This window comes from Schistocerca cancellata, chromosome 4, assembly GCF_023864275.1.
Source record: "Schistocerca cancellata isolate TAMUIC-IGC-003103 chromosome 4, iqSchCanc2.1, whole genome shotgun sequence".
In the NCBI taxonomy this organism is placed as follows: Eukaryota; Metazoa; Arthropoda; class Insecta; order Orthoptera; family Acrididae; genus Schistocerca; species Schistocerca cancellata.
The window spans coordinates 365,600,448-365,627,095 of record NC_064629.1 but is presented as its reverse complement, the minus strand read 5'-3'; the positions used below and the strand labels follow the sequence as shown (position 1 = coordinate 365,627,095).

Sequence of the window (26,648 nt, the reverse complement as noted above, 5' to 3'; positions counted from 1 at the left end):
TATAGTCAACTGTGAAGAAACATCTAAACAAACAGATACTTCTGCATAATACGTGCAATGTGGGATGCCTATGATGACTACTGTAGCAGAATATTGTCAAATGACATTTCACAAAATACCGAGAATTTCTCGTCGTATGTAAAGGCTGTTAGTGGCACCAAAGTTAGTGTCCAGTCCCTAGCAAACGAGACAGTAACTGAAATTGAGGGTAGCAAAGCAGAAGTTGAAATTCTCAACTCTGTTTTGAAACGTTCCTTTACAAAGGAAAACCCAAGATAACTGCTCCAATTTAATCCTCATATCACTGAAAAGATGAATGAAGTAAGTATTAATGCCAGTGGTGTTAAGAAACAAAAATGGTTAAAATTGATCAAAGCTCACCTTGATGGAATCCCGTCAGTTTCTATACTGAATTTTTTGCCAAGTTAGCCCTCTTCTCACAGTAATCTATCGTAGATCCCTCGAACAAAAACCCGTGCCCAGTTCTTGGAAAATGGCACAGGTCACACCTGTCCACAAAGAGGGTAGTAGAAATGATCCAAAAAATTACTATCCAGCACCCTTGACATTGATTTGCTGTAGTATCTTACAACATACTCTGAGCTCCAAAGTAATGAGGCATCTTTAACAGAATGACCTCCTCAATAGCAACCAACATGGTTTTCGAAAACATCACTCACGTGAAACCCAACTTGCACTTTTCTCACATGACATACTGAAAGCTTTGGATCAAGGCAACCAGGTAGATGCTGCGTTTCTTGAGTTCCGAAAAGCATTTGACTCCGTACCACCCCTACACTTCTTGTCAAAAGTATCATCATATGGGATATCAAGTGAAATTTGTGACTGGACTGAGGACTTTTTGGTAGGGAGGACACATGTTAGCTTGGATGTAGAGTCATTGTCAGATGTAAAAGTAATTTCCAGTGAGTCCCAGGGAATGCCTTTCCTATTCATGTTGTATATTAATGACCTTGCAGACAATATTATTAGTAAAATCAGGCTTTTTGCAGATGATGCAGTTATCTATAATGAAGTACTGTCAGAGAAGCTGCATAAATATTCAGTCAGATCTTGACACGATTTCAATATGGTGCATAGGTTGGCAACTTGCTCTAAATGTTCAGAAATGTAGAAGTGTGCACTTCACAAAATGAAAAGAGTATCCTATAATATCAATGAGTCACTTTTGGAATTGGGCAAATCATAAAAATACCTGAGTAAAATACTTTGTAGGGACATGAAATGGAATGATCACACAGATTCAGTGATGTGTAAAGCAGGTGGTACACTTTGGTGAAGTGCAATCAGTCTACAAAAGAGATTGTTTAAAAATCACTCATACGAACTCTCCTAGGCCATTGCTTAAGTGTGTGGGACCCATACCACATAAGCCTAACATGGGATACTGAACGTACACAGAGAAGGGCAGCAAGAATGGTCAAAGATTTGTTCAGTCCATGAGAGAGTGTCACAGAGATAATGAAGGAACTGAAATGGCAGACTCTTGAGGAAAGATGTAAACTGTCCCAAGAAAGTCTATTAATAAAGTTTCAAGAACCGGTATTATATGAGTACTCCAGGGATGTACTACAACCCCCTATATATCACACAGAGATCATGAGGATAAGATTAGAATACTTACTGCATGTGCAGAGGCATTCATTCTTCCCATGCTCCATACGTGAATGAAATAGGAAGAAATCCTAATAACTGGTACAATGGGACATACCCTCTTCCATGCACCTCACTGTGGTCTGCAGAGTATGGATATAGATGTAGATGTTTATGGGGTGCAAATTTCCTTGGAGTACCAGTACTGTATTACCTCATGTTTGGTTCTTTATTATGGCATAACGCCATATGCGCCACAAGACATAAATGTGCACTTGTAATTCAGCAAATAGTTGACACTAGCCAATAGTACGGGATGAAACACTTCGTTTCAAATAAATTGACTGCCTCTGTGGAAAAGATTGCCAAATTTTTTAGCAAATTGACAAAAATAGTTTCATTGATCTGCAAGCCAATTAATGCGTGATTGCTGAAAACCTAGAAATAAAATCAGAAAACTGAAACTAATAACATATTTTAGCCTTCCTTAATTATGTGAATGTATTTTAATTCACTTGATAGCTCCTAGACAGAGGAATCTGTTTTGTTTTCATTTGACGTGAAAGCAGTAAATGAAGATGAACAAAATCAATAACTGTAAACATAGGTCATGTGGAGACTACCCCTCTCCCCACTACAACTCTGAGTGCTCTGTGCATCCACAAATCTGCCTGTTTGCACGTGCCAGAAAAATTTTTCCATGTAGCATCTGTTTGCCTGTTGCTACTGCTGAAACAGCTAACAGTCACACTTTAAGTAGCCATAAGCAGCAGAAGGTACTCTCATGTGCGATTCAACTGCACATCTGTATGAACCTGCTGGCAATTGCTCAAGCGAAACTAATGCAAACCATTGTGATGTCATGCTTATCAGAAGCAGTTTGTTATTATAAAGTCTTGCATAGTCTTCATTCTGCTGTTGGCAGACACTTGTGTGTGCATTGTGTTATCTTGTAAATGGCGCATTTCCTTTACAACTTAAGTTTCATTTATTTTTTTTATTCACTCGTTTATATTCTGTTGCTGCAGTATTACTCTGCAGTAGCAGACTAAAGTACAGTTCTTTGTTGGAGTATCAGTTCATAGCAGTCAAAATTACCAAAATTTAACTGAGAACTGAAACAATGAAAAATTCATGGAATACTAAAAAATTCCCAGGTTTTTCCCAGTTTTCTCCCGGATGAAACAGTTCCCAGGTTTATCAGGGATTACCCAGTTGTCATGGGTTTACCACGCAGTGGGATGACATCTGACAACAGTGTAAACATCTGAAGCACCTCATGAATGGTGGGACTTACAGTTTGGCACATCTGTACACCTGGGCTACCTTTTTCCGGGAGCACATTCCCTTCAAAGGCTAAGATAAATGTGCCTACATCTATTAGATTATCCTCAAGACCTTTTTGGACTCACTGAACAAATCATACACCTTGCTACTTAAGATTAGCCTTTAGCTTCTCGTATGTCTGGAGTGTAAGGTGTCGGCAGAAAATGACTCCTTGGACCACATTCAAAGTCTTGTGTGGGGTGATTGTCACTGACGTGACGTCCACATGTTCACGTGCCTGTAGAGCAGTACATTGTGCAACAGATGAGGCTTTAATCAATAGTAATCCATTGCTCATTTTTCCCAATGATTTAACTTCTTGATATTTCTCTTCAATGTGTTTCACAAAATATAACAGTTTTGTAGCACTAAAAGTATCCCCACCAGTACGAGTACCTACTAAGTCATAGATAAATTGTCTCCCTCCTTGACGTCTGGTTTGTCCCCCTTCCCATGGGGTAGCCAGTGTAAATAAAGCAGTAGGGTTTTAACAGTCTGCACTGAAGTTTTGAGTCCTGTCTGAAGAGACAGCCATATCATGAACACCATTGTTTTGCTGTAATATAATATGTTACATGTGCGAAGCATCCGCCCTGATGCAGCTTACTCCAATCAAGCACTCTCCCCACAGGCACCATACAGGCTCAGTGAAGGCCACCTGGCACAAGAGCCATTGCCAGGAGTTCTGATGCTGTCTGGAGACAGGCATCTACTCCTTGGCATGCAGCTCAGTCATCAGCAGTGTGATTCCTGTGTCAGATGGCTCAACCAAAATGGTACATATCTACCTCACCACCATTGACTACTGTATTGGTTTTGAAGTGCAAATAAGAGCCTACACCTAAAGTAGTTAGTTTCTCACTAAAATCTTTACTTTTCATGTAAAAAAGACAAAAATCATTGTTTTGGGATTTGTGCATGTTCCCCACCATGCCTTCTTTCTCATTCGATTTTGAGGAAACTATTTGGCGAAAGAAAGAAAGAAAGAAAGATCTTTCTCACATCTTACAGCCAAATATCACAGCTTGATAATGAAGAAGTTTTCTTCATTGCCCATAGTTTTTCTGATACTTCAAAGAAAAGTAAACCACCACGCCTATTTTGGAAAAATCTGCAGTGGAAAATGTAGTCACTGGCCAGTTTATGTTTGGTGCATTTTATGCCATACATTACTGTGAACAAAATATAGCTATCATATCAAAATTGTTTTTAACAGTGGAAGGAGCCATACTTCTTTCGATTATTGAGAAAATATGTAAGATATATTGAAGATTGTTCGTGAAGAGGTTGGTAGTTATGCACCACAGGTGAGCACATTGCCACCTGCTATGTGGAGTGCAAAGCTACCTCCTGTTTCTTTTCTTCTTCATATGCTACTCATACAAACAACCTGGGAGGGGGGGGGGGGGGGGGAAGAAGGGAAGAACTGGGAGTCTTTGGCTCATGACACTGACTATGTTTTTTTCCAATCTCTGCTGCCTGGTTTCAGGAAACCACATTACCTATATTATTTTACGTATATAGACTGAAGCGGCGAGTGAAAATTTGGACCAAGGCCGGGAATCGAACCTGGGTCTCCTGCTCACTAGGCAGGCAAGTCAGCCACTGAGCCACCTTGGCATAGCGGTTCTCACAAGCACGGAACACCCTGGCATGCCTCCCTCCTCGATGCAAATTCTTACTGCCACCCCAATCCACTTTTAAATTCTGTTCGTGTGTATACGAGAATTTAAAAGTAGACAGGGGCAGCAGTGAGAATTTGGACCAAGGATGGAGGTGTGCCAGGGTAATCCATGCAGTTGTGTGAATCACTGTGCCAAAGCGGCTTAGTTGCTAACACACCCGTCTAGTAAGCAGGAGAGCCAGGTTTGTTTCCCGGCCTTGGTACATATTTTCAGTCATTGCTTCAGTCTATATGTACAATCATATCTGTATGAGACCAGTCAAGTCTCTGAAATTGTGTAATTTCATTTGTTACCTATATTAAGCTGTTCACAACATTACCTGTACGAGGTGCATTCAAGTTCTAAGGCCTCCGATTTTTTTTCTCCGGACTGGAAAGAGATAGAAACATGCGCATTGTTTTAAAATGAGGCCGCGTTCATTGTGAATACGTCCTAGAGATGGCAGCACTGTACGGCAGATGGAATTTTACCACCAGCGACGAGAATGAGAACTGTTTTAAATACTTAAAATGGCGACGTTTTCCTTACTTGAACAGCGTGCAATCATTCGTTTTCTGAATTTGCGTGGTGTGAAACCAATTGAAATTCATCGACAGTTGAAGGAGACATGTGGTGATGGAGTTATGGATGTGTCGAAAGTGCGTTCATGGGTGCGACAGTTTAATGAAGGCAGAACATCGTGTGACAACAAACCGAAACAACCTCGGGCTCGCACAAGCCGGTCTGACGACATGATCAAGAAAGTGGAGAGAATTGTTTTAGCGGATTGCCGAATGACTGTTGAACAGATCGCCTCCAGAGTTGGCATTTCTGTGGGTTCTGTGCACACAATCCTGCATGACGACCTGAAAATGCGAAAAGTGTCATCCAGGTGGGTGCCACGAATGCTGACGGATGATCACATGGCTGCCCGTGTGGCATGTTGCCAAGCAATGTTGACGCGCAACGACAGCACGAATGGGACTTTCTTTTCGTCGGTTGTGACAATGGATGAGACGTGGATGCCATTTTTCAATCCAGAAACCAAGCGCCAGTCAGGTCAATGGAAGCACACAGATTCACCGCCACCAAAAAAATTTCGGGTAACCGCCAGTGCTGAAAAAATGATGGTGTCCATGTTCTGGGACAGCGAGGGCGTAATCCTTACCCATTGCGTTCCAAAGGGCACTACGGTAACAGGTGCATCCTACGAAAATGTTTTGAAGAATAAATTCCTTCCTGCACTGCAACAAAAACGTCCTGGAAGGGCTGCGCGTGTGCTGTTTCACCAAGACAACGCACCCGCACATTGAGCTAACGTTACGCAACAGTTTCTTCGTGATAACAACTTTGAAGTGATTCCTCATCCTCCCTACTCACCTGACCTGGCTCCTAGTGACTTTTGGCTTTTTCCAACAAAGAAAGACACTCTCCGTGGCCGCACATTCACCAGCCGTGCTGCTATTGCCTCAGCGAGTTTCCAGTGGTCAAAACAGACTCCTTAAGAAGCCTTCGCCGCTGCCATGGAATCATGGCGTCAGCATTGTGAAAAATGTGTACGTCTGCAGGGCGATTACATCGAGAAGTAACGCCAGTTTCATCCATTTCGGGTGAGTAGTTAATCAGAAAAAAAATTGGAGGCCTTAGAACTTGAATGCACCTCATATTATTAAATTTACTAGCTGAGTGCCCGGCTTTTCCCAGGTATGTTTTTATTCGAATCTTCTACCAGCCTCCCCCCCACCCCACTCTGTCCATCTGCTCTTCTCCCTCTCTGTTGTTCTGCTCCTTCTCCCTCTCTCATCTATTCCTTACCCCCTCTAAGTCCATCTCCAAAACCGAGTTAGCAGCAAAGACGTAACAAATAAGTAATAAATTTAAATGTTGTGCCCGATACAGCAGTTTTACTGCACAATCACCAAAAATGTAGCATGCAATAAACTTTTTTCCTTTCAACATTTTGCTGGGGTGGTCAGAGAGAAAAAAATTCATAATGGTTTGAAACTGTGTGTGAAGTTCATTGAAAGTCAGTCAGTGCTCTGTACAAATAGTCTGAGAATTTGCACACCGTGGTCTACACTTCTTTTCCCACTCCCATCCCCATCCTCTTGATAGGTAGATTATCTTTATCAAATGAAGATATCAGGCACTAAAATGTGCAAAAATCAGTTCTTTTCATGTAATAGTTTCCGAAAAATTGGCTGATAAGTATTTAATATCGGCCAGAACACCGTATTTCACCACGGAAAGCAGATAGCACATGTGTAGCAGGAAAAGGGTTCATATGTCAAAGTTTTAAATATGTGTTTGTTGCTCTGAAAGCCGATAGTATTTCAGTTTGATGGTTGCAATTCCCAACTACTGCATAGTGACACAAAGTATACAGACATCGCTCTTCTGATCCACATAAATAACCAGCAAGGCCGTAAGCCCAGATATAAACGTCAGCATTTGGACATCTGGATTTATTATCTCAATACAGGAACTTCATTTCCTGTACGTTGTTTGAATTTATCATATTAAAAATGCAGAGTTTTTCTTGTAAGCAGTAATTAGTCAAGAGATTATCTGCACCCAAGCTAAGAGTGCACAATAATATTTAATTCTCTGTTCTTCTGTGGAGGGATTGTGAGAGAGAATAATTTGTGAGGTACACCTTCCTATGTAGCTACTGATATTCAGTTATTTTTTGCTTTGCCTCCTCTCACTTAGAGCTGTGGTGTTTCGGCTGTGTCATACTCAAAAACTTTACAAAAATCAGTCTTAATTGGCAAAACTTCATATGTCAGGTCACAAAACTACTGAAAACAATAATTTAAAATTTAATTCTAAGTACTTGCGGACACAGATTTCTGCTACTTATTGAATCAAAGTAATCATGTGAGCCATCTGGTTTTATTCCTATCTTAACATTCCCTACTCTGACCATCAGTCTGAAAAGATTTTTAAAAAATCTAGTCCTATTTGCCACTCTGACTATAAAACAGAATGTGTTTAACCGAGTTTATGCGCGTGTCACTGTAAACTGAGACCTTTGCAAAACTAATTAAATTCCCAGCCTAATACCCCTCCGCGGGTTCATGACCTCTGGACAAACACACAAGGTTCCACATCTGCTCCTTTCAAATCATGCCAGGCGATGTCTGTGCACCATTCACTTTCTTAATCTGACACTTAACATTAGCTGTATCCTATGGAATCTGTCTGTGGGTGTTCACGTATTCCACTCAGTGGTCTGTTTCTGTCCCTTCATCTGTTTTCTTACGTGTTGAGTGTAATGCCAACACGAACATTCTTAACCCAAATCTTTTAATCCTACAATAATAAATGGTATTATGTGCTCTTTATGCCCATGGAGTAACCACTGGTACAGCTCTGTCAAAAAAAATCATGTATGATAAATAAGCTTTTGAGTTTGTAGTACACATGAAACAGGGGAGGTGGGTGGGGAGGGGGGAGGGGATGGGAGGGGAGAGGTGAGGGGATGGGAGGGGTGTGCGGAGGGGATGGGAGGGGGGATGGGAGGGGGGAGGGGAGGGGATGGGAGGGGGGAGGGGATGGGAGGGGGGAGGGGAGGGGATGGGAGGGGGAGGGGAGGGGATGGGAGGTGTGAGGGGATGGGAGGGGGGAGGGGATGGGAGAGGATGGGAGGGGAAGGGTGGGGAGGAGAGGGGAGGGGCAGAGGCTGAAGGAAAGAAATTGTCATTGCTAAAGAAGTGTCCCCTCTTCTTAATTTATGATGATGAGGGTGCATTCTGTGCACCAGAGACTTGTTCCTAATTACACTTTAGCACCTTACCTTAGTTACACAGATGAGAAAGAACCCATCCATCCATTCCTTTTAGTTCTTTGACCATCTATCAACTCAGCAGCTACCAGCATTGTGTTTAAGGTTCAGGTTGTGCTGCACAACTGTGAGGTGGTTAGGGCCTGGACATGAATCAGATGGGCTGCGGAAATGTGTTAACTCTGATAGCAGAATTAAGACTTTGAAACATAATGGAAAATATATGGTAAAAGCTAAAACTATTATCATCTACGTAGTGAATTATCTGGCTTAACCATCACCTTGGCAATGAGAGAACAGGAAACATTATAGCGGCTTGAAAGCTCAGTGGTAACAGTCACCTTCTGAAGTTTAGGCTGCAATAGCTACTGGTTCTAGTCTGGCTGGAGAATTTGTAGACTCAATCACCCTTTTTCCTCTTTTTTAGCTGAACTGCATGCAGTCAGAATGAAAATCTGCAAGGAAATCTTAAAACAATACTTGAAGTCTTCTAACAACCTTTTTATCCCATAGGTGTGAAGGTGAGAAGCTTAATAAAATCACTAAATTACAGATATGTTTATAAAATATTTTTCTGTTTCAGCAACAAAAATTTAATTTTTTTCCTGCACAGATTGATTAGTTATTGAGTGGCATGGAATAATTTGTTAAATAGGTAGATGACAATTTCCTTTGTACCAGATGGAGGTATTGTGGGGATGATGAATGTTCACACACTCACCACATGCTGAACCACCTAGCCTATGGATAGAATCGTGTTCCTGAAAATAATGTAATGTTTTGTTATGTGAACATCATTCTCCATTTTAGCTGAAACCTTAACCAAGTCCAAGAGCTTGGAGACTATTATATACACTCCTGGAAATGGAAAAAAGAACACATTGACATCGGTGTGTCAGACCCACCATACTTGCTCCGGACACTGCGAGAGGGCTGTACAAGCAATGATCACACGCACGGCACAGCGGACACACCAGGAACCGTGGTGTTGGCCGTCGAATGGCGCTAGCTGCGCAGCATTTGTGCACCGCCGCCGTCAGTGTCAGCCAGTTTGCCGTGGCATATGGAGCTCCATCGCAGTCTTTAACACTGGTAGCATGCCGCGACAGCGTGGACGTGAACCGTATGTGCAGTTGACGAACTTTGAGCGAGGGCGTATAGTGCGCATGCGGGAGGCCGGGTGGACGTACCGCCGAATTGCTCAACACGTGGGGCGTGAGGTCTCCACAGTACATCGATGTTGTCGCCAGTGGTCGGCGGAAGGTGCACGTGCCCGTCGACCAGGGACCGGACCGCAGCGACACACGGATGCACGCCAAGACCGTAGGATCCTACGCAGTGCCGTAGGGGACCGCACCGCCACTTCCCAGCAAATTAGGGACACTGTTGCTCCTAGGGTATCGGCGAGGACCATTCGCAACCGTCTCCATGAAGCTGGGCTACGGTCCCGCACACCGTTAGGCCGTCTTCCGCTCACGCCCCAACATCGTGCAGCCCGCCTCCAGTGGTGTCGCGACAGGCGTGAATGGAGGGACGAATGGAGATGTGTCGTCTTAAGCGATGAGAGTCGCTTCTGCCTTGGTGCCAATGATGGTCGTATGCGTGTTTGGCGCCGTGCAGGTGAGCGCCACAATCAGGACTGCATACGACCGAGGCACACAGGGCCAACACCCGGCATCATGGTGTGGGGAGCGATCTCCTACACTGGCCATACACACCACTGGTGATCGTCGAGGGGGCACTGAATAGTGCACGGTACATCCAAACCGTCATCGAACCCATCGTTCTACCATTCCTAGACCGGCAAGGGAACTTGCTGTTCCAACAGGACAATGCACGTCCGCATGTATCCCGTGCCACCCAACGTGCTCTAGAAGGTGTAAGTCAACTACCCTGGCCAGCAAGATCTCCGGATCTGTCCCCCATTGAGCATGTTTGGGACTGGATGAAGCGTCGTCTCACGCGGTCTGCACGTCCAGCACGAACGCTGGTCCAACTGAGGCGCCAGGTGGAAATGGCATGGCAAGCCATTCCACAGGACTACATCCAGCATCTCTACGATCGTCTCCATGGGAGAATAGCAGCCTGCATTGCTGCGAAAGGTGGATATACACTGTACTAGTGCCGACATTGTGCATGCTCTGTTGCCTGTGTCTATGTGCCTGTGGTTCTGTCAGTGTGATCATGTGATGTATCTGACCCCAGGAATGTGTCAATAAAGTTTCCCCTTCCTGGGACAATGAATTCACGGTGTTCTTATTTCAATTTCCAGGAGTGTAGATAGAATAATGTATTCTAGATATTTCCTGGTAACATCAACCTGTCTCCCTGTACTAATACTCATCAGCTTTTGCTTAACTGAAAAATTGATTGCACAAATCAGAATGACAAACAGCTATCTAGACTGAGTGACCTCACAGTTGGAATCACCATGGAAGAACCTGACAGATAACACTGAGAAGTCAAAAAATGGTTTTAGAAGTTACGAAAGTGGAATAGATAAAACATTAGATACCAAATTAAGTTCATTGTGTCCTTTAGTTTTTCTGTTTATTTGCCCTAAATGATGAACAAACATATGAGTTCTAAACTTCTCTTTCTTTCACAGCTTGTTGTCACAGTTAACTACAAGGTAGGTAGAAGGGAGATGCTCCAAAGAAAGACTTGAAAAATAACAGGTGCAATAAAAATTATTCATGGTTAAAAAATGAGATCTGGCAAAATTCACAGACAATTTCAGAAATAATGCAAAGCAATGTTTAATCTTTTTTGAGTACTACAACTAAAAAAATGAAATATTACTGAATTGCTGCAAAAATAAGCGAACATCAGCATGGATTACCAAAACAAGAAAACAACAAGAAAGAAACGCGCAAGAATTAGGAAAAAGCAGAAAAAATAAAATACTAAATTTTGAAGACTTTAAAGGCAGAGGAAATAAGAAATCCGAACGATGGACAGAAGAAATGGTAAAAAACACATTTGAATTACCTTAATAGTGAACTTTTTCATCACAGGACAATCTTTTCCAAAAACAATATTGACATAATTTATCTTCCACTGTTCATCAGTAAAATCCATGCCATCTTCTGTTGCCACACTTGGCCCTGAAAAATTGTGAAAATATTTATATATCTTTGAAAACCTTGAGTCTAAATAATTATCACATATAGTGAGCAATAAAAACACTACCACATTTAAAAACTTGTGTTAGTATTTATTTTGTTTTTGTGGAAGTTAAACAGAAAGACAATGTGATGAGTGCTCTATCTAAAGGAAAGTAGACATGCAAAACAATATATACTGGTGAGTCAAAACATTATGACCACCTGCTTAATAGCTTGTTTGTCTGTCTTTGGAATGAAATACATCTGTGTATCAGGGATCTGACAGTTTGTTGGCTGGTTGTGGAGGTATTTGGCATTACATGTCTATGCACAGCTGATTTAATTCCTGTAAATATCGGGCCACTTATTTGTGTATGCAGTGATGGAGCCCAATAGTGACACAGATGGCTTCCATAGGATTGACATCAGGTGAATTTGGCCACCAAGACATCTAAGTGAGTTCACTGTAATGCTCCTCACCCCACTGCAGCACAGTTCTGGCTCCGAGACATGGACAATTATATTGCTGAAAGATGTCATCGCTGTCGGGGAATACATCAAGCACGAAGGGGTGCAGGTGATTCACACAGCTGTCAGCGTGTCTTCAATTACTACCATAGGTCCCATGCAAGTGCAGGAGAATGTCTCCCATAGCATAATGCTGCTCCTATTAGATTGTGGCTGTGGTGTGCTGCAAGTTTTGAGCTGCTGTTCACCTCATTGACGGATTTGTGGAGATGACCATCAATGTAGTGTAGCAAAAATGTGATCCACCTGACGAGCTAACACATTTCCATCGATCGATGGTCGAATCCCGATGGTCTCGCACCCACTGCTATCTCAGCTGATGTTGTTGGGTCAATATATGAACATGTAGGGTTGGTCTGCTGCAGAGCTCCACATCCAATCATGTAGAATGAACAGTGGGCTCCAAAACACTAATGGTGCACTAGCACTGTGCCCTTGTGGCAGAGAAGCCACAGATCATCACCCATCGTACTCTACAGAGCAAACAAGCCTCCGAACCCCACGTTCTGTGAAGAGTAGTGGTCATCCAACCATTTAGCGCCTAGTGGTAGTTTCAGCTTTCCGTAGACGTTCACAACAGTAGCCCATGGGAATTTGACCACCTTCATTTTCGAGATACCGTTTCACAGGTTCTGCATAATAATAATCTGCCCTTTGTCAAAGTCTCTTATCTCAATGGATTTCCCCATTTGCAGCCCATATCTTTACTAAGGTGATCCCCCATCTGTGACTGCTCCGTTTACATACTTTTGTTACTGGGACCCGTGCCCTCAACGCCACCAGGTGGCATCCAAAGTCGTGGTGGATGGTGGTCATAATGTTTTGGCTTATCAGTGTATACCAGAAACATTAAAGATGAATAATTTAAGATTAAAGGTAGCAACTCACCAAACAGATATCCTGAGTCATTGATATGCACACAGACAAGACTGAAAACTTTGATAGCTTTCGGATGACATTGGAAACTGCTGTGTTCATGCAGTGTACAATAATGAAGACATGGAGGACTGGATTGGGATGGGTAATGGAAGAGAGGAAGGGGAGACGGGGAAGCTGTGTGGGTGCACAATTAGTGGCATAAAGTGTTGATACCAGTTCTGCTACAATTCTTACACAACTTTTACGTGCACATGACCATCAATCAACTGTCCTGAATGAATGGCCACTGCCAAACTGTGGCCATCAGCAGAGTTGACTACCCAGTGCAGAGCATGCTGCTGTGCCCAACATGCTTCATTTCAATGGCAGTCTCACAACCCATGCCATATAGATCCTCCATAATATTTTGAACTTATGCATGTGTGATTTTAGAAGTAACTTTTTAATGCTGAAGAGTGAAGTGCATAAATTGACTACAAATGCAGTGGTATACTATATGTAAGAGCATTATTACCTGAAATATGGATCTATGTGGGTGTAATTGTAATCAACTTCTAACAAAGTTTTCAGTGACAATAACAATGGATTTTAACAAATCCGTAATGACTTCATGTGGCAAACAGGCACAGCGAAAAAAATATATATTTTACAACGAAGTCCATTGACTTTCTGTACATTCGTTTTTATACATATTGCTGAGTGGAAGTTCTGTTCTTAGGAAACTCTGAAATACTGACAACGGAGTTCTTGCTTCAAAATATGTGTTGGAAATAAAATCCTGAAAATCTGTCATTTATGAAAGATTAACTGATGAGGGTGTTTCAACATCTGAAGTTACAAGAGTTGAAAGAAATGTTAAAAAAAATTATGCCATCTGTGGCTTTCTTAGCATATATGCTGCTTCCATGGTTCTTGGGATTGCTGTGGGATCCACTCATGGAAAGTTCATGATATTTTGGCAGATTAGTGTCCCACCCTCATCAGATGGATGGAGAGGTTTGTATGGGCGCACGACGGCAGGGTCTTCAGTGCCTGCTCAAAACCAGATTGAGATGGGTGTCAAGAAAATACCCAGAACAGGAAGATAAAATAGAACATAAAACACAGGTAACAAAGGTCAGAAAACTATGTGCATAACCACACCGAAGCATGGGACGAAGCATGGCGTCGGCAGTAAAACATGGACTACACAGGAAGAAAGCTAAAACAATACAGCAGATGGCAGTGGCTGGCTGACTGCAAGGATAAAAATGGAGGAGCCAGCCACCTGCAATATACTAAAACCTCCAGCCTAAAAGTTTTGGCAAGAGTGTAGACACATCGCAAAATTTTAAAACCCTAGATACACTCGTCTCATCAGCAGCTAAAATAGAGGGCAGTTCCCCTCCAATTTTTGCTTCTGCCCTTGCATCCTGGTATAAAATGCATTCTGTTAAAATATGGGAAACAGAAATGTGCACACCACAAGCATCACAAACTGGGGGGGTTCCCCAGCTGTAATATAAAGCTATGTGTGAGAGGACAGTGCCCGATCTGAAGACACGCAAGGGTCACTTCATCCTGCCTGAGCAACCGGCAGGAGGAATGCCACAGCCTTGTTGTTGACTTCACCAACCGCAGCTTATTGGCCGTCACCGCCAGCCATTCTTCCTCCCACAATTGCATGCACTTCCTGTGGAGTGCAGAAATGACAGACTGCAAGGGAATAGGACACTGTGCCACATCCTGCTCTCTGAAGGCTTCCATGGCAGCCCGATTGGCCTGTTCATTGCCCCATATTCCGACATGACCTGGCACCCTGCAGAATGACACCTGCTTACCCCACCATTGGAGCAAGTGCAGTTGGTCAGATATCAGCTGGACCAACTACTCAGCTGAGTACAGATTCTGCAGTGATTGTAAGGCACTAAGGGAATCTGAGCAGATGAGAGACTGATTGCCCCAAATACGATTCATCTGATCCAGTGCCTTCAGGAACACGTGGAGGTCCACTGCGAAAATGGTATATTCATGGGGCTGGCGAATCCTGGTGACGTGATCAGGGAACACTACAAAACAGCCAAGGAAATTCCCTTGTTTGGAGTCATCAGTGTAAACGCCGGTAAAACTGTGATGCACATCTAAAATGTTAAAAAACAGAGATTGGAATGTAAAATCTGGCGTACTATCTTTCTTAAAATTAGTCAGATCTAAAGTAAGTCTGGGTCTCTGGAGGAGCCAAGGTGAAAATCTGCTCCAACCTTTACGTAAAACATTAAGACCAGCCATATCCATCACAGAAAGGCAATCCTGTGCGTGAATCCCATAGGGCCTCGTTGCTTGTTGCCAGTAATGAAAAAGCCACGCAGTGGGAGCTGAGCAACGGTATTGTATGCAGGTGTTTATGGTGTGGACATAGTTTTATACACCTGGAACACCATAAGTAGCCGTCACCACATATGAAGTGGCAGTTCACCAGCCTCTGCACAGAGGCTTGGTATGGGGCTTGTTCTGAATGCCCCAGTGTCCAACCTAATCCCTTCATGGTGCACAATGTCCAACATCTTCAAATAAGAAGGTCTTGCAGACCCATATACTGTGCACCCATAATTGAGCCAAGATCGCACAAAAGCCCTGTAAGGCTGGAGCAGGCAAGTCCTGTCTGCTCCCCATGTACTGTGGTTAAAACATTTTAAAATACTTAAAGCCTTAAGTGACCATTGTTTCAGGTCTCTAAGATGTGGTAACCACATAAGCTTCAAGTCAAAAATGAGCCCCACAAATCTAACTGTGTCTTTAAAAGTAAGGACAGTGTCACTCATCCTCAATTCAGGAAAGGTTAAAATTGAACGAGAATGGTGAAAAAGAACACACACGACTTCTCGGTGGAAAACTTAAAATCAATCTTCTGCGGCCATTCACTCAAACGTCTAAGAGTAAGTTGCAACTGACGCATTGTTGTTGCGAGGCTTGAAGAAGTGCAAAACACAGAGAAATCATCCATGAACAAGGAACACTGGACAGGACTTTTCACTATGGACGTAATGCTATTAATAGCTATGGCAAAGACAGTCACACTTAAAACACTACCTTGAGGGACACCGTTATCCTGCTCAAAGCGATCAGACAGGATGACACCAACTCGGTATCTAAAATATCGTAGCGAGAGGAAGGACTGAATAAAAATGGGAAGACAACCATGAAAACCCCATTCGTGAAGCTGCTCCAGGACGAGACACCTCCAAGTAGTACCATAGGCCTTCTTGATGTCAATAAATACACCTAGAAGGTGATGACAGCGTAAGAAAGCTTGATGTATAGCTGCCTCCAGGAGCGCAAGGTTATCAAAGGTGGAACGAAACCTCCTGAACCCACACTGAAAGCGACTAAGGAGTTGCCAGGATTCTAAAATCCAGACAAGGCGGTGGTTAACCATCCACTCCAAGACCTTTCCCATGCAACTAGTGAAGGCAACACTACATTAACTACTTGGCATGTGCGGTCTTTCCCAGGTTTCAAAAGAGGAATTAAAACTGCCTCACGCCATGAGTCAAAAAGTGACTTGACTCCCAAAGGGCATTTAAAAGTGCGAAGAGGATATCTTTGTTGTGTCTTGAGAGGTACCATAGCACACTGTAATGGGTTCTGTTGTGACCAGGGGATGTGTCACGAGCTGCAGACAATGCAGAATCCAGCTCCCACATAGAGAATGGGCAGTTGTAAACTTCATTAGAGGTGGATTGGAAGGCTAAACTTCACCTCTCAGCAAACACTCTATGGCGCTGGAAATCCGGATCCTGACTGGCTGCTGCAGTAACTGTGGCAAAATACGCTGTCATAGTCTGGGCAATGTCTCATGTATCCGTGTGGAGAGTGCCTCTATTCATTACAGCAGCCATGGGGCAACTCCCTCCTCTTCCAGATATCCTCCTGATGGTCTCCCACACAATGGAACTTTTAGTGGAACGATTAATGGTGTTCAAAAACTGTTTCCACGACCTCTTCTTGCTCTCTTGAATAATTCAGTGATATTTAGCCCTCACCACCCAAAAGGCTGCAAATTTCTCAGCAGTTGGCCGACACTGGAACCTACACAGAGGCACACGCCTGGTCCTGGTTGCAGAGTGGCATACGGAACTCCACCAAGGGACAGGTTGCCTCTTCTGGTGGCCCATGGACTGTGGAATGAATGCTGCAGCGGTGTAGTGGACCAGTTTGGTAATATGATCCACGCATGCCAGAGTTCGAACTGGGCCGACTGGTTATAAAGTGTCCAGTCGGCTCTACTGAGCACCCATTGTGGTGGTTTTCTTTCGGGGCCAACACCATCTGGCAGGTGAATCCAAATTGGGAGGTGATCACTTTCGTGCAAGTCATTGACCACTTCCCATTGAGAATTGTGGGTAAGAGCTGGAGAACAAAATGAGAGATCAATGGTAGATAATGACCCTGTCACTTTGCAGAAGTGAGTGCTCTGTCCCGCATTTAGCAAGTACGCACAGGATGACAGGAGAAGCCTCTCAATTGCTCTACCCGTGGGACAGGTAATGGCAGAGCCCCAAAGCACATTGTGGGCATTAAAATCACCACAGATGATGAATAGCTTGGGGAGCTGTGTAATAAGGTCAGTGAGGGCCTCTTCATCAAGTACATCACGTGCAGGCAAGTAAAGGGAACATATAGTCAATGGATGACGCATGTACATGGACACAGCAACAGCTTGTAAAGTTGGTGCAAGTGAGAGAGGTGAGGAGTGGCAGTCCACCCTGATGAAAATATCTATGCCTCCTCTAGCTCTCTCTCCACACAGGTCACTCCTTTTTGTGGAGTGTAGACCCTTGGAGCATAGAGGACTATGAGGGATGGAAATAAGTCTCCTGGAGACACATACACAGGGTCTACCCTGAGAGAATAGATGAAGTTCCTCCACATGTGTCCTGAACATCTGCAAGTTCCACTGAAGTATGGGAGCCATCTATGATGGGGGTAGCACCATCATCCTGTCTTTCCAACAGGGTGAGGAGGCTGCAGCAGGTGGAGGGGCACTCGTGGGGCAAGATGATTGCCCCACACATACGTCGTACTCAATCAGCTCTGTGGAAGAGTCAGATGAAGCATCAAGTAAAATGACATCAGCATGGTCAGACCACGTGATTTGACCTGCTGTGACTGCTTTATAGGAGCTTTTTGCAGTTTGCTGGGCTTTGGTGGAGCCGATGTGGGAATGGTAATAGCCATTTGAACAGCCTCAGCTGTTGGAGGCGCCAGGGTCTGGCCCAAGTTGGCCACTGTACCTCTGTCTGCTGTTCGAGTAGAGGCTACAGGCTCTGAAACACTTGCTGCCTTCCAAGTGCACTGCCATCTGCAGGTATTACTGCCAACACTAGCCACCTCCATCTGTGTAGAGGCATCTGCTTTTTCAATGGGCTTCTGAACATTGACGCAAAAGATGTAGCACATGTGGGAGGCTGCATCTACTTGCAATCTTTATGGCCTCACCACAGGGGATACGCTTTGTTGTTTTTATATCCTGGACTTTGCATTCCTCTAAAATGATTCGGCAGTCCCTACTCCAAACAGGGTGGTTTCCAGAGCAATTGATACATTTGGCTGGAGATGAGCAACCAACTCCTTCATGAGCGGCCTTGCCGCAGTTGCCACAAGTTGCTTCGCCTTTACACCCTAAGGTGGTATGCCCAAAACACTGGCATTTAAAACAGAGCATTGGTGTCGGGAAATAAGGCCTCACACTAAGGCGAAGGAAGCCAGCCTTAACATGCTCAGGAAGTTTTGTGCTACTGAAGGTCAGAATAAAGGAGTTGGATATGATAAGATTGCCATCAATCCTCTTTATGATATGTTGCACATCAACTATACCTTCTGGAGCCCACTCACGTTGCAGTTCCTCCTTGGAAATGTCGACTAGATCCCAGCATGTCAGAACACCTTTGCTATAATTCAAGGTGCTCTGCAGTTCAGTGTCTATGGCATATTTCCCAAGGCACTTAGCAGCTTGGAGGTTAGCTGCCTGCTGGGAATTGGAAGTTTCTACTAGCAAGGTCCCGTTGCACAAGCACTTCACCAATTTTAAGGATCCACAGATTCTGAAACCTTCTCGAAACTACCATCCTTCTGTTTCACTATGAGAAACACATTCTGAGGACCAAAATGCATTCTGTTACTAACGACTGGACTCGTCAAGGAAGTGCCAGAGTCAGGGGACTGACTACACAAGCCCTCTTCATAGACTGGATGTTACAACCTTCCAGTGGCCCACCCTTTCCACTGGGAGAAGGAAAAGATGATTTTGGAGGATCCATTTCGGTCCCACAAGCAGCTAGGGAAGTAAGGATCCACTCAGACAGAGCCCCACGTGCCTGAGTCAGCCTTATACAACTGAGATGCATCAGGTTCCCCAGAGGTTGCCTGCTAATGACTGTTCCACCTTAACAGCCATGCATCTCATCAACGTGCAGCACACCTTGAGATTGAGTTTTTTTTTTTTTTTTTTTTTTTTTTTTTTTAAATGGAGGTTTATTCCATCCTCGTGATCCGGGCAGTCAAGCCAAGATCCCCATTCCCTGAGAGAAACAATGTTCCACGGCTGTGCCACACAGTGGTCACTGAAGCAGGCCCAGAGCTTATGGTGACAGGGGACTGACGGCACTTACCAGTCCCCAGCTCAGGAACCCCAGGGTCGCCAAGCCCGTACCCAGTGAATGATGAATGCCGAGCTTCTTAGGGCTCCCACCCTCATCATGTGGTGCAGACGGAAATTTGGGTATTTATTCTATCAGCAGCACCTGATGATGGTAGAACGATTGTCTGCCGAAGTATTGTGGACTTTCGAAGATTGGATCTGGCAGCACACCCGAAAACCATGGATACACAGTATTTTTGTTTGTTACGTACCATAAAAACCAGATTGATAACTCTAGAGTAGCTTTCCATCTGTGCCTCCATTTAACAATTAATGCAATAAAAACTGGAACTTCCTGAAGAACTGGAATGGAGCCCGCATCACTCCAATTTTTAAGAAATTATGCAGACTGAATGTACAGAAATAATGGGCTGAACTGCCAATGTCAAGTTGTTAAACAATTACAGAATTAGATTTACTTTTATTTGTAATATCTATTTATTTACTATAAATTTCTTTGTAGGAACGCTTTTGGTTTCCAAAAGTACAGAGATCACCCAATTTACCCACGTTGTTATGAAAAACACACAACGGGGATCTGGTTCATATTCTATTTCATAACCTCTGGGTTGAGAACTTGAGTGCTGACATGGCCCACAATGCATTAATCAATGGGAAGATGCCAGAAGTGCAAGCTCCATGGGGTATACTTCACTGATGTGTGGGAGTGTAACATTATTGACCTTTGACAGTTTGGAGAGGAGTGAGTAGCTCGCTATGGCACATGGACTATACTCCAAAAAGATAAGTGATATAAGATTTACATTGGCCATTCCTCAGCTTTAATGTACTGCAACGATTGTCCTACATCTGTATAGAAGTACTCTATTATGCTTGTACTATCATGAAAAAACACAGATGGCAGCACCTGTCACTCAAATTGGCAGGAGGAACACAGACCACATTTTGTGTAACTTTCCTTGTGGCATTTATGTTCCCCTCTTCACCGTGTGCCTCAGAAGGCAACACATGAAGTGCACTTGGTTGCTACATGCTCTGTATTTGTTTTCAAGATAACCTTACACTACAGTACTGAAAAATATAAAAGATTGATCTAATTTCCTATAAGCTTAAAATAATAAATGAACTTCCAATTCATAGATGAGACCATTTACTGTTTGTGAAATTGAAAGACACTGGGAATGTATTTATTTGGTGATGAAACACAAAATGACTGCATCCAGAGTCAGAACATACAGTATTTAGAAATGATTAAGAAGATGAAATCTGCCCGTATTTTGGATTATAACAAAGAGAAGACTGCTGTGGACCACAGCAACCAGCTAATGGCTTACTTTCCATCTGGGCAGAAGCTAATCAAGTAGTGAAGAAAACTTTTTTCACATTTTCATGATGATGATTATTAATTTCTTTTTACATAAATAGTTTGGGCCTGTAAGCAAACACTTTCACGACTGATGAACAAAGGAGGCCTGGCAGAATTTATTTCCCCCTCAAAGTAGTTCACCTGTAAATACACTGAGTGGGAGACATTTTCCCGAGTCGATTAAGGCAACAAAAATATCAAAATGGTCTACAGGAAATGTACAGTTTGTGCAAAATGAAGCAAGGCTAGATCTGTAAAAGTGGCAAGACAAGAAAAGATGCCAGGTGATATCATGAAGAATGTGACGTTTACAAAAATGCTTTGAAATCATTAACACACAGCAAAAAGCAAATAAGTAATTTTCAATGAAAAACTATGTTCTGAAACTTATTTTTAGCAACAACTATTTCTATCTATAAAATTATAAAGAATGTAGCAACTAGTTGCGGAAGCATAATTTATTTATCTTGTTGCAAATCAATTTCAACTGATATCGGTCATCATCGGTGCATTTTTCTAACAGATGCATGCCATAAGAAGTAGTACTGTCCTTGGTAGATTTCTATCATGAAGTCAATTCATGAAAGCTGATCACTTCATGACAGGAATTTGCCAAGGACAGTACTTCTACTTACGGCATGTATCAGTTCGAAAAATGCACCGATTTCAACTGATATCAGTCGAAATCTATTTGCAACAAGATAAATAAATTATGTTTCTGCAACTGGTTATTACATTCTTTATAATTTTATATTCCACGGTCACTGCACAGAAAGGGAACCTTATGGAGCCCAACATTCAAAAATTCTATCTCTATTTACGATACTTTAAAATATGATGCAAAAAACATTTCTGTTGTGAAAAAATACATTTTCATTTCAATACAAAAATATTGTCATTGATGTAAGTCAGTCTACATTTCTTTGCAGTAATTCTTAGAAAGAAGATCCCTCTTTCGAATGAAATGAACAAAGTTCCGTGCAATAGATCCCGTAACACAGAATTCAGAAAACTGGGAAAAAGCACAGTATCAGCCAGTTTAACTAGACTCTAGCATCCCAGTCCTCAAAATATTAAAGTGCATCACAAAGGTATCATCTTTGCTTTTATAGTTAATGAACATATAAATGCTTACTACAATTTCAAATAGCCAAGATGGGAATGTCTTAATTCAGATTTTGTAAATACATATTTATTTTCATTTAATACTTTCATTAAGATCAGCTTGCCAATAACTTCATGATTAGAAAACAGGTCTGCACTGCATGAAGTTAAAAACTTTAAGAGGCACTCTATAGCTATTCCAGTGATCTGAATACTGGCACCCAAATTCAATGAAGTTTACTCATGACACACTAAATGCAAAATGGCAGTGGTGCTGCTCATTATGCCTATTTCAGGAATGGTCTAGGAAAGTTTTTTCAGACTATTAAAGAAATGAGCACTCCCATATTCAGTAACAATATAAAAGTTAAGAATCGTAAGCAGAACTTATATCTGGTAATGAAATAATTTCATTTAAATACTGATTGAATATTCTTAAAATGGCACAGTGTTTTACTGCACGACAAAGCACTCATACACACAACAGCTCTAATTTGTGAAAAACACTCTATGCTACACTGGCAACCTCTTTAACAACTGTCTTACACACTTTTTTAAAGTGGGCAGTAACCATTGACCACAGCTCAGTCAGCTGCCACCCTCCATTGGTGAAGCTCTGGGAGACTATCAAGTCACATATTTAGCTTTTTATGTTTGTTTTGTAATTTAATTCTTAAGGTAGTGGGACGGATAGGGTGCGCATGTGCTGTGTGCACATGCAGGAGGATCTGGCTTCAGTCCACAAGCAGATGAAGACGCTTACAGCCACAGTCAGGCTTCAAGGTGTAGCAGCGGCGGAGAATCTGACAAGTTGCATGGGACACCTCACGTCACTTGTTTTGTCCACGGGCTCTGCTGCTGAGGCACCTAGCAGTGTTCCCATTACGGGAGATCTGTGCTCACCACAGACTGAGTTGCAGGTTGTAGAACGTTTGGGTTGCTTGCGGCACAAAGTCGAAGAGGCGGTTTGCTGTCTGGCCTCGCCGATTCACTCTGTGAGTGGACAGTTGGCTGCTCCTTCGGCAGGGTCTGAGCAGGCACACGGGGGAAGGAGTCTACTAGTTATCTGGAGCTCCAACATTAGGCGCATTATAGAGCCCATTGTGGAAGTTGCATCCACGGCTGGAAAGAATGCCAATGTGCACTCAGTATGTCTGCCACAGAGGCCTCATCTGAGATGTAGAGGAGGACCTGCTGGAGGCTATCGAGTATGCAGGGTACTGTTACCTGCAGGTTGTACGTCATGATGGCACCAATGGTGTCTGGCACTTGGGCTGCGAGGCCATCTTCAGGTCTTACATGCGGCTGGCAGAATTGGTGAGGATTGCTGGTCTCGTGGACAGAGTGTTAGCAGAGTTCACAAGTTGCAGCATCATTCCCAGAATTGATTGGGTCCATTGGTTACACTTCAACTGTCAAAATTTTAACAGTCAGCTCCCCCCTGAGAGATGCAACTTTGCCAAACTTGTCTTCGATATTTTCCACAAAAAGTAACAGCTTTGTAGCAGTGAATGTGCCCCATCCTTCCTAGTACAGACCAGGTAGCGGAGAAAATGTTCACTTCAAGCCAGTGAGCCTGGCCCTCCTCCCACAATGTAACCAGGGAAGGGAATGTTGGGGGGGGGGGGGGGGGGATTCATAAGAAGCAGCATTCAGTGATCTGTTACCACTTGAAGAGATGGCCACAGGAGAATGACCAGATTTTTGGAGTTTGATATGCTTCATGTGCAAAGCATCCACCCTGATACCACCCTCTCTGATCAGGGGCTATCCCCATAGGCACCACCCAGACACAGCAAGGGTCATCTGGCATGGCGGCCATTGCTGGGAGTTCTGCCATAGCCTCCCCTCTGCCCTGATCTATCAGGGCAGAGGGGAGGCTATGGCATGAAAGGAAGAGAAGAAGGAAGGGAGTAGAGGCATCCATGCCATAGACACTAGGGAGGCAGTTCTTCCCTGAATGGCTCACACTACAGACAGAAAATTTAGAAGTGGAGGTCAAACCCCTCCGGGGGACCAAAATGCCAAAAGGATGAAAGAGAAAAGGTGAGGGAATCAAAACTGCAGGAATACAGGAAACCAGGTGGTTCCTTATGCCAAGTTGGCATAAGAAAGAACACCGAGAGTGGGGGAGGAGGGAGCAGCGGGCAAACAGCGAGGGGCACAGGGAAGGAAATGCAGCCCGGGAAGGAAGAATGGCCTACAATAGCTTGGACACAAGTGCAAACTCACAAAAGAATCGTGAGCACCTTTGGGGGGGGGGGGGGGGGGGAGTTGCAGGTGACAGTTACTGAATGGTGAAATCTGATTTTGACCTTTTCACTAAGGCCGAGTTTCACATACAATCTTAAAATGACAGATCATTTCCCCACATAAAGAGCTATGGCTGTATATGCGATGTCAAAACGAAAATATCACTCTGCCAACGAACTCCATTCCATTAACAGTTTTGGCCTGGGACATGTTATATCCATACACGTATGCACAAAACAAGTCAAAAATGATGCATTTTTTAGAGATCTTTAATGTTATGCATCAGCTAAAGTTCATACTTTAGTAGTACCACAGTGTAGATATCAGAGCCCCCAAATATGGTTCTAACTTTGAAAACACGTACACCAATACATTGTCTGCTCTGTTCACTTGTATCAGTGAATCCTGACACAGGATATGAGATACAATGCAAAACTCGCACTGTCATCACATATGGTATACAAAAGATTTAAACCATGCTGTAGAAGTAATATAACAGCTTATTATGGAATCATGTCCCTTGGCTTTGTTAACTCTCAACCAAATTATTCCTTTTCAACCGAACTTAGACCTGCTGTGCAACAGCTCATGTTGTCACCACTAACTTTACTCGTAAAAATAGCACAAGTAATTTTGAATAAATATTGAAATCAACATTCTGTTTTACCAACAAACAGATTTACATGATGCTACGTATCCTGTCCTGTGATTGGCTGACGGGGCAAATTGAGCATGTTTATATAACTTAAGTGGTGTAATTAGTGGTTTTCATATTTACATACACCATGAGAAAATACTGTATCACTGATGCATCACAATAAAGATTTCTCCAAAAGATAGAAACCACACTCAAGTTGGCAAAAACTAACCTCAAAATTGGCTACAAAATAAAGATTTTTTCCTGTCCCTAGTTACACATGATGGTGGTCATATCACATTGTAGTGACACTGCTTGAGATGCACGTCAGGGTCTCCCTTGAGAGATGGAAAATGTTTTATGGCCTGAACGTTTGTCCAACATCAAATATCTGTGAGGGTGTTTAAAAGTAGTAGTTCATGTAATAATCATATATGCAGATACCCTTCGTGAACACATCAAAAAATCTTGTTAAAGATTTTGACACTTTTTGGGGGTTTTAAATGTGTAATGTTTCACCATCAAAAGGTTCTATGTGCAAGTAAATGGTAAGAGGGGACATACGGTACTTTCCTTAATGTCATCAACACCTCGTAAATGCAGGCACAGAAAAGGCTATGAAAAAGAATCCAATGGTATCTGATACTGTGAAATGCCAAAGCAGAACTATGAGGGAGTGCTGAAAAGTAATGCCTCTGATTTATTTATTTATTTATTTTTTATATTTTAAGGAACAAAAAAGCTTTTTAAATAAAATAAATGTTATTAGGATTCTACATGTTTATTCTTTGTGTCTAAATACTTATTTCTCAAAATAGTTGCCCTGGTGACAAGCACATTTCTCCCAAAGAGAGATCTGTTTGCAAGTACCATTACTGTAGAATGTGACTTTTTGGACGGAGCTACAAACTCACCTCTGCTTGATCGCTACCGAAGGATGACGAGGATAGCACTGGACGATAGCTTGTAGGCTGCTCAAGTCAGTACACAGAAGGAATGACTCCCCAGGGCAAGAGCACAAACTACAATTGGAAGCCCTGGCCTGGGCTGCCAAGGTGGAGATAAGCCACCGTGGGTGGGAAAAGGAGATGGTGATTCAGATGCGCAGGAGAATAATGAACATGTGCAATGTATCTGGCCAGCAGTTGTGCACGCCTGACTTGCAATGGAGGGACTCCAGCCTCCACCAGGATGCTGGTTTCCGGACTCGTCCTAAATGCTCCTATCAGTGGTGCACTGGGTCAAGTAAATGCAACACTGATGGTGCCGCCGAACCATAAACCAGACTCCCACAGTCAAGCGGGATTGAACAGGGGCTCTGTAGAGCTGCAGCAGCGTAGAGCGATCTGCACCCCGTTTGGTGTTGCTCAGGCAACAGAGGGCATTAGTGTGCTGCCAGCACTTCTGCTTCAGCTGTGTGGGGGAGATTCAATGGAGACAGCAGAGGTACGTGTTCCAGCCTGCCTTGTTTGAAGACCATTTGGGCAGGCGTCCATGGACCTGACGCTGGGACAGTGACAGGAAGATGGGGAAGTGGTCACTATCACAGAGGTCGTCATGTGCTCTCCACTGCATAGATGCGAGAAGTCCAGGGCTGCAAATTGATAAATAAATGGCCGAGTAACTACCATGAGCCATATTGAAATGTGTGGTGACCCCAGTATTTAAGAGGCAGAAGTCGAACTGAGACAGTAAAGTTTCGACATCTCTGCCTCGGCCAGTAAGCACGGTGCCACCCCACAA

The 26,648-nt window shown here is 43.2% G+C and overlaps 1 protein-coding gene across 4 annotated transcripts in view; it reads right to left on the bottom strand.

Moving 5' to 3' along the window:
• The window catches only part of LOC126184695 (uncharacterized), a 236,989-nt gene that overhangs the window by 35,601 nt on the left and 174,740 nt on the right, over nt 1-26,648 (bottom strand). For 2 of the 4 annotated variants that reach the window (XM_049927197.1, XM_049927198.1), the window contains one exon: nt 11,383-11,498. In XM_049927197.1, the coding sequence (XP_049783154.1) occupies nt 11,383-11,498 (116 nt within the window). Of the gene's footprint in view, nt 1-8,772; nt 8,847-9,015; nt 9,153-11,382; nt 11,499-26,648 lie in introns of those variants that run through there. The other 2 variants (XM_049927200.1, XM_049927199.1) reach the window with 2 other exon arrangements.